Consider the following 9,376-nt stretch of genomic DNA (forward strand, 5'->3'; position numbering starts at 1 on the left):
AGGTAGTGGACCTTGAGCGTAGAAACTACGGAGCGCCTGTTCTGGAACTCGAATTGCACCAGGAAGCGGACCCGCAGCGCAGGATCCAGGAGGTAGAGAACCCGGTACTCGAAATCTGCGGAACGCGATTCTCATACGTCCGCTCTACTGTGCGGTTGTTTCCAGACTGAAGAATCCGGCTGATTTTCGTTGTCGACGAATGTGTAAATATTGAATAAAATATTAAAATCTAAGTGAGAAAATGTTTTTTATGTATTTTAATTGAATAATAATCAGAAAACCCGTTAGACGTCCCTATTAAATATCAACTAAAGAGTTCCAGGAGCATCTTATTTAAGACACAAACTGATCCGCTGGCAGCTGTTAACACGAAAAACAATGTTACTAACAATTATCCATCATAAATTCGATAAAAAGGAAAAAGAGATTAAAAATCAAATGTGCCCGATCTTCCACTCAACCGAAAATGCTCATCTTTCGCCAGAATTTTTGTTTCTACCTAAACTAACTATTTCGAGTGTGGTCCGTTGGAAAATCGATAATTTTTTCATTTTAAAACACTCTGATGCATATGCAGTGCGGGGAAAGGCGTCAACGATTGCGAGTGAGCAACTCGGAAGGGGAAGTCCGTTGAGGGGGAACATCAAGCAGGCTTCGGGGTCCCGGGTGGTCGCCCCACCTCGTCGTACCCTAACGCCGGCACTGCGTGTATAGCCGACACTTCTTATCTAGTTACCAAGCAGAGTAGTCGAGACTTCTCAGCGCTAAAATTTAAACCTTTTTCTTCTCTTTCAACGTAGAATATTTTTGTAACGGAGTCAATAGAGAGGTCATCCGCCGAATCATTGATACACTAGTAGGACTTTTCCTGGAGCAGGTCAACATCAGACTCAAAGTTATCCTGGTCCCGACGACCGAGGAGATTCCAGAGTCTGAGATCATCGCGACCAATGTGAATACAAATGTGAGGTTAAACACATTCTGTCATTTCATACGTCACCGACGATGACTTTCCTCGATTGAATTGACTCGTAGCGGGAGCCCGAGTACCTAACATAAAAATGCGGCGCCAGTGCGCAGTTGTTGTCTCTCGGTGCAGGTCCGATCTGTAAAGGAAGATCATCTTGGTTTCATTTTATTGATTAAAGATCTTGGGACGTCACAACGGTATATACGGTGCTTACAGACAGCCATGGGAAGTATCGAGTACTGCTGGTGCAGATGGACTAGCGTGATGGGTAAGACAGGAAGAAGAGTCATCTATTTCTTACTGCTCGTTTCTTGCACCGCAATCATAGGCCAAGAGGTCGATTCACAGCCACCGAAATGTCTGTTAGTAGGTGAGTAACTTATTATTACCATAACGTCTCCAGTGAATGAAAATTTCGAAACATACCGATAGTTTTTCTTTAAAGGACTTGAATAAATTTCGTTGCAAATTTTTCATCCTAGTCAATTACGTTGGCAATGGTGAAAAATTAGCTTTCACAGAATCAATTTCCGAATTGGTACATAATTGTCGATATGTTTTTCTAAGAATCCATCTTAAAAGCTCTATAACTGCTTACCGCAAGTTGACATGACAAATGTCGACATCTGATCAATTGATCATTTTCGAACAATCGTTCACGAAAAAAGTTGTAATCTGGGAAGCGCATTGCTTGGAAACAGTATGAAAACCGCTTTTAATTTTCACTGTAACCAACAAGCTGAAGCACGGGGCACGACGGACCCTCTTTAAAAATTTATCAACAAAAATTTGTTCTTGTCATTGTTTGGAGGAGATACGTCGCATCCCGAAATTTTTTTTTTTTGTTTTCAAATTACGGCAAAATAATGATAAATTTGTTCACGATAAATCAAAACAACTTGTATCCTGTGCTCAATAGCCACAAAAGATAGTTTGCAGCTTAGGAGGGCCGTCGTGCCCCAGTCTCACCTATATTTAGGATATTTCATGCCAACTTAGTAAACGATTCATCATGACATTTTTTATTTTCGTTACGAATGGTACAAGCGTTAAAAACCATCAAAAATAATTTTTTACTTTGTTTGCAACTCATTTCCAGGCTATAATGAGTTTTCAGACATTCCCCAAAAATGTTCTATTCAATTTTCGAAAAACATAAATGGAATTGTTCGGTATTCCATACATAAATTTTTCATTCACACAAACTTTAGCGTAGCGGTAAACTGTTTTCAATTTTTTAATCGGATTTTGTCATTTTTATACTGATGTGGATTTTGAAAAACGCGCGTTATTTGAAGTTATTTTTTTTTTCTTTGAAAACTGAATGAAAACTGATTTTTGTAACTTGTTTAAACTGGTCCTGAGTTTTCAAAGAAAAAAAAAATAACTTCAAATAACGCGCGTTTTTCAAAATCCAAATCTGTATAAAAATGACAAAATTTGCGGTTTCTGAAAATCAATCAAACACTTTCTTAAGAAACGTTTCAAAATTTGTAAGCTCAATATGAGTTATTAAAAAAAAGAAATTTTTCCGGAAGATTCTTAGGATTTTATCATGATAGGAAAAATTCTTGGTGAGAATAGAAAATCTCGCGATCAATCGTTTACTGACTTGGAATGGAACACCTCATATGTGTAGGTATATGTAATATTTAAGGCTTGAGACATTCACGAATATTGTCACAATAATTTAACTCATCTCCGTTTTTTCACCAGGTTACGAGATGAATATCACTTTGAAAAATTGCCCCGGCATGTCGATGGTCGGTATAAATGTTTGCAGGGGATATTGCGAGAGTATCGCCTTCCCTACGAATCCTGAAATACGTTCAAAGTATCCACAAGCATTGATAACGTCCAATGGCGGATGCTGTAGTATAAAAGAATATGTCAATGTAAGTGTTACCATTATTATTAATTAATTTACCACTTACAGTTTTCAAATTTTTTCAATACCTTGCAAAACTCGATATTTTTTAATGAAATTTATTGCATCTATCCGTTCGATCGGTTAATAAATTAATTTCTAAACTAATTCCGAATGTATTCTAATTATTAGAGTAAAATCCTGTTTTTGATGTCCGTTTTCCAGCTTATTCATTATTGATGTAGCATAATCATAATATTATTTTACTCTTTTTTATAGTTCACAACCACGGTTCCGTGTGGATCGGAAACAAAGAAGGTCACCTTGCCTTCGGCGACATCGTGCTGGTGCCATGATTGCATAAATAGTTAGTTCATCAATCACCGTTGATATCATTTTTAACTGTCTTGAATTTCAACAAATTCTTAGCTAATTGCCTCTAAACTTTCTGTTCTTGTTTTTAATACCGCTTTCGTTTTGTAAAAATAAATGTTATCACGCAACGTAGACGACATTTGAAGAAGTTGTTAAATAAAAAAAAAAAAAAAAAATTCGTTGATGTAGATAAGTACTTATTGCCGTCATACTCATTAAACACATTACTGCAGGTTGCGAAAGATGTATTTAAAGTAGTTGATAAAGTGTTCAAAGTCTTATATAATTTAATCGTTTAACCTTTTATGTGCAGAGAGTTTTCGACCATGTAATAAAAGATCAGAAATACAAATGTATATTCTTATAAATAACTACTTTGAATTGTTGTTTTATTAAACTTTATACACGAAGTAACAAGATACGTTAAAAAGTGAATTTCAGTTTGAACTCTGCAGTGAGGTTATATCCCGTGCAATTGCACAATTATCTTTCTTGTTATCAAGTAAAGATATATCAACTATCAAATTGAGTGAAATATTCCTTTGCTTTGTTTTTTTCAAATCTGTACAGAGGGTTAAACTTTATATTTTGAGATGAAAATAAGATGTCAAATTTTGTAACTGCAGTCGATTATTTAGTTAAAAAAAAAAAAATAACAATTTGCCAAACAAGAACACGAAATATGAGAACAGGCTCGAATTACAATTTTAATCTTTTTTTACGCCTTATGTCTAAAGAATAACAGTCGATGAACTGTCATTTCAATCTAATATATAGTTTCGTAATATTGTGTTAGTGAAAAACAATGTTAATATGTTTGTTGCATATTTCCATAGATTACCGCAATTAAAAGAAATTGTAGACTGTTTTTCTGCTTAATATTTATGGGTAATTCCAGTGAGAACTTCAAAATGCCGAGTTTTTTGTGGTTGAAATAACTAAAAAATTTGTATTCAAAAATTCTTTCGACCAAGATTTGGATTATGGTAGAGAATTTCCTGCGTATCGCTGCCAAAAATTCCGTGTATATGCACTTTCATCAAAAATAAAGATTTTTATTCAGGACACACACTGCCATAACCTAAATATTGTTGGAAAGTATTATTAAAATTAAATTATTATTATTAAAAAGAAAAACCCGGTACCATTGTTACGTTCCGAGAGGAACGTTTCGAGTCGATTCTGATTCGCCGCGTGATTTAAATTGTTCTTCTGACTTACGTAGTTGGTGTATGTAAATTTCGGGAATTCGCTGATCAGCTCCTCAGATCTTCTCGTTCAACTCGCCTACAATTCTGAGAGTTTGTTAGGTAAGGCTCGTGCCAACCATCACTATGCGTGATTGAAATAATTATTTATGACAACACTTGGGTTAATTACACATTTATTAACAATCTCCTTCTAGTTCTCGATGGTAGATTTACAATTGTGGTACAGATTGGTGTTAATCACTATCGCAGTGACAAACTGTTAACAAGTCTCGGAGGTTCTGAATGAATTATAATGATTTGATTCTAGGATTTCGGTAGAGTTCTGATCTATTCTCTATGATGTCTGAAGTTCTTCTCCCTATTCTGTTTCCTGGAAAGGTTGAATTAGAGGGAAAGTAGGAGAAGTTCAAAGGGAAATCGGATGATTGGTTAAGGATGATGAAATAATTGGGAGTAAGGTTTCTGGTTCGTGCATGAGATCTCGGTGGTGGATTAGCGCGAGGTGGTTGGTTTAGAGAAGCAAGCGGCGAAGCGTTAATTGGTCTTATCATCATTAAAATGAAGGCGCTATCCTGAATTCTAAGAATAAGGGTTTCTTTATCTGTGAACTATCCGTGATTTCTCTTCCCACGTTTCCGGTGTTTAGTCTACTCGATTACCTTAACTACTGCAGGTGTTTATTACTTTGGGTTATTACGGTTGAGATCGTAAATCAAAGGTTTTACGTGAAAGCTAATGTTGAAAGGTATAACGGTTAAATGGAAAAAAATATATATACCATGTATGTTATGAATTTGACTGATGAAATAACGGTTAATGACGACATAACGCGTTAAGTGATGTTTCAACGAAACTATAAAGTCTAATAACTTCTGTTTAACTTTCATATCTCTAAATAAAAAAATAAAAAAAATGGAAAAATTATTGTCTTACCTGCAAAGTATATTCATTTGGAGTAGAAAATTGAGATGTAGGATAACGTCCGGTACGACGTTATTTTTAATTTTTTTTCATAGTGAGGTATTATTAGAGGTTTGTTAAATATGTGTCCAGTTAAAATAAACAACATTCTCTTAGAACAAAAAAAAAAAACATTTTTTTTTACGATATTCAAAAAATGATATATTTGATAAAGGCCAATTGCTCTGCAATATAAATTTTGTTTGTCATACGTGCAATGTTGATAGATTTTACGCTGGTGTATATTTATATTCGTTTGTTCTGTCCGTACAGTGTAAAACCAGAGATATATAGCGTAACCAAATGACGTCACTCACTTACTCAATGCGCTACTTTTTACACCCGTCAAGAAAATCACGATACCCGGATGTTAGTTTAACTTTTTTGAAAATGAGTCACAGTTTCTATCCGTGCAATCACCGGTTGAATCACCATCTTTTTATCTTTACCATTAGCTCAACAAACTCTGGAGCTTAGTGCGTCAGACTTGGGTGTTTGAACGCGTCTTAAACAGTTTATATTGATTATATGGAACAGATGACATTCAGAATTTTTACTCAGGAATATACATTTCATGTAAACTTATGATGCTGATATCGTAAAAAATTCATGCGTCGACGTATTTCTGTATGACGTTGCCTAACTCGATAAGATTTCTCTGAAATCATGATTTAAAATAGTAATTCGATGTAAATAGCGTAATATGTGTTTTCAACGATGCAATTGGTATTCGAAGTACATGAAACTTTTGGAAGTGATCTTTAAATGGGGAATTCTTCATCAGTTCAGCCACGTTTTTGCAGACCTTCTCGGATATCATCCATTAATTGGCGACATTGTAGTGCCTAATATTTAAAATATAAGTCTTAGTGAATATTTGTATATTTTCAAATGAATTCTACTGGAAAATGATTTTTTTCAATTGGTATATCACGAGTTTATTGCAAAAGCTGTTTTGAATAGAAAGCAATGGATATGAATTTTTTTCACTCAATCGATATCGCTTTTAATTTCATGCGATCTTAATTGCTGAAAAAACGGCATAAGCGCAGGCGGTATGTAATTATTTAAAGTTGGCGAACGAATAAAATTCTCACTTAGGAGTCAAAACTCGATTACCAGTACATTAGAAACACGATCCAACGTCATTTAATAATCAAATCGATCATTATGAGCCCCGATTCGTCGAGTTGATATCCCCGCGTTCACACACTTCACTGTATCACTCTCGCACACATAACGAGCTACTGTCAACAAGACTCACGTATTTTCGCTTCCGAGTTTCGACTAATACTGATCTGGTTTTGGATTCTTCTCCGTATTCTCCTCTCGCTCGCTCTCGCGGGGATTTTGAGAACTTTGGACTGTATTGTCTTGTTGACCACTCGCCGTAGTGTGCGTGAGATTAGCGTACTTGGATTCATTGACACACACATCGTAGTATTATAATACATTCTGTCCCTTTACTAATCTCCAGCTGATCTATAGCGGTCGTTCACCCCCTCGCCTTACCATACCTCTCTGTTATTACATATGGTTTCGAGTAATGCTCGTCCAAACTGTAGTGCTATTGAGTACACTTCTTAATTTTTTACACATTCTCAGGTTGAGATCGCGTTAAACATTGGATTCTAACTAAATAATCACACGGGGCAATAATGGTCTGTGACAATGATCGATTACGTAATTATAGGTCATGAAGCACTAGTTACAGCTGTTGTTTTCTGTCTATGTATTGGTATGCATCGCCGACACCTCCTTTCCCCACCATTCACCAACATCTGAACAATACTATGCAAAAATTTTTTAAGTGAAACTTATTTACTGACCAGGCAACAATTTTGTAGTGTTACCAGGAAGGAAGAGGGAAGAAGACATATCTACGCGTTACAAAAGTGGGCCACATTCTGGGCGAGAGTTTTTCGTTCCAATAACGCCGCTCACACAGCGCTGGTTTCGTCTGTTGCGTTGGAAATTTGAACGCGTGTAAAAGAAAACGACGTCTGATGGCTGGCAACACGAAATAAACAGGCAAACTCCTACAGACGACATCTTGACGCTTTGTTATCGACATTATAAGTATTGTTGTGCAACGTGCAAAACTGCCCATCCCGCATGCGAATTACATACTCTCGTTCGATGTTTTTTTCCTCAAAATGTAGTTCACATATTGTATAGTATCTGACTTCCTCAATAATTTACGCGAATGAGGTAAAGCCTTTTGCCATTGACGTAAACGTTCTTCCTATATGGGATTCTCGTGCTAAACATTGATGAGATTAGTTGAGACGTTGGTTGAGGTTACATTACTTACCGTACATGATACTAAATACACTAAATAGTTTTCTGCCGTGAATTTTGTTTTCTAAACATTCATCGACGTACCCGCATCCTTACAATTACAAATTATTATTTCTTCTTGGATAAAAAATACTAATAAGTTATCTTTATTTACAATTAATCAGTAATACGTTTCACTTCTGTCATGCTTGGACTCCACGAACACAATTTTTCGACACACTCTCTGGTCAAAATAAAGAGACTTTATTCTGTTCAATGCAAGAATGATGACTATTTTGTAGTTTTTATGGAGCACTAATGCTTAAAAGTCGACTTATAGTCTCAAAATATAGCAATGCGGTTTAATTTGGCATCTACGAAGAGTATATATTATTTTTCTAAATCGAATATCATAAGGTCCCGAGGTTGAAAACTCGTAATTTGCCGTCAATTTATACGATATTCTTAGTATTCTATACGACATTTCTCAATGAAATGTCACATTCTGTCGTTTTTTTTGGTATATATACTTTTGCCTATTCTGTAGTAACCAAAGGCTCGTGTCAAGTGACACACGTAAATTATTTCAATAATTAATCAACATTCAAGCACCCGAGTTGGAACTTAACAATTTAATATTTACTAGTTTTAAAACACTCGCTTGCTAAAGCTCGCTCGGGGTCGGATGCCTAGTGGAACTAGTTTTTGTGCTCGTGCGCTCGCTCACTCGTTGTCAGTGTTTTACCAGATGGCATAGTTGTAGGGGAGACTAGGGCACGATGACTCCCCAAAAAATTCTGGTATTTGCTTCGCAGTATACAGAATGAACACTGTCTTTGCGCATGTGACGCAAACCGAATCTGCCTGTAAGATTTCTATATAATGCTTCAAATCACGTTTACACATGCATGTAAGTATAACGTATTGTGACTTTATGACAATAAATTTTGTCCACAAATACCGCACAACAATCAGCTAAGTGCTAACAGATTTGAAGCACGACGCACAGCAATTTTAGCTCTAATTGAACGATGTTATTGTCATGTATTCCTATTTATGCTATGCCAACAACTCAGCAATTGCAATATGTTGATCCTGGTCGTTCGGTTTTTTTCCGGATTCAAAATGTTATCTGAAACATGCATATTGGTTTGATAGTACAAGACATGACGTTTTCAATAATCAAACTTGTACACTTGAAAATTAGTCCTGAAGGTCAAAAGTCACCACGTTAAGGACCTGGACAGCCGGAAAGAACTACGGAGCGCTTGTCTTGGAAGTCGAGGTTCACCAGGTAGTGGACCTTGAGCGCAGAAACTACGGAGCGCTTATCCTGGAAGTCAAGTTTTATCAGGTAGTGGACCTTGAGCGTAGAAACTACGGAGCGCCTGTTCTGGAACTCGAATTGCACCAGGAAGCGGACCCGCAGCGCAGGATCCAGGAGGTAGAGAACCCGGTACTCGAAATCTGCGGAGCGCGATTCTCATACGTCCGCTCTACTGCGCGGTTGTTTCCAGACTGAAGAATCCGGCTGATTTTCGTCGTCGACGATTACTATAGATCGATGACGTCAAGAGAAAAAAAATCTTGCGTGACGTCACTTTCTGAACATCCAAACTGTGGTTCGAACTTTAATACTATGTATGATGTGTGTGATGATTTATTGTTTTCATCTTATGAATGGACACACTACCATTATTACCACACTGAACT

The 9,376-nt window shown here is 36.4% G+C and overlaps 1 protein-coding gene across 2 annotated transcripts; it reads left to right on the top strand.

Annotated features, from left to right (window-relative positions):
- The first annotated feature begins 728 nt into the window (after positions 1-728).
- On the top strand, positions 729-3,466 carry LOC124300506 (thyrostimulin alpha-2 subunit). 2 transcript variants are annotated; one of them, XM_046754694.1, is made up of 4 exons: positions 729-964; positions 1,187-1,340; positions 2,687-2,865; positions 3,117-3,466. In XM_046754694.1, exons 2-4 carry the CDS (start codon positions 1,193-1,195, stop codon positions 3,207-3,209), a joined length of 420 nt encoding a protein of 139 aa, XP_046610650.1. In that variant the 5' UTR covers positions 729-964; positions 1,187-1,192; the 3' UTR covers positions 3,210-3,466. The 2 variants fall into 2 exon arrangements, with proteins under 2 accessions (XP_046610650.1, XP_046610651.1); XM_046754695.1 differs by lacking the exon at positions 729-964 and having other exon boundaries at positions 1,023-1,336.
- The last annotated feature ends 5,910 nt before the right edge of the window (positions 3,467-9,376 follow it).

This window comes from Neodiprion virginianus, chromosome 3 (assembly GCF_021901495.1).
Source record: "Neodiprion virginianus isolate iyNeoVirg1 chromosome 3, iyNeoVirg1.1, whole genome shotgun sequence".
NCBI classification, from domain to species: domain Eukaryota; kingdom Metazoa; phylum Arthropoda; class Insecta; order Hymenoptera; family Diprionidae; genus Neodiprion; species Neodiprion virginianus.

Coding starts and splice junctions, on each gene's coding strand:
- LOC124300506 (XM_046754694.1), top strand. CDS start 1,193: ATGGGAAGTATCGAGTACTGCTGGTGCAGATGGACTAGCGTGATGGGT. Junction 1,341..2,686: donor ACCGAAATGTCTGTTAGTAG/GTGAGTAACTTA, acceptor TTTTTTCACCAG/GTTACGAGATGAATATCACT. Junction 2,866..3,116: donor GTATAAAAGAATATGTCAAT/GTAAGTGTTACC, acceptor TCTTTTTTATAG/TTCACAACCACGGTTCCGTG.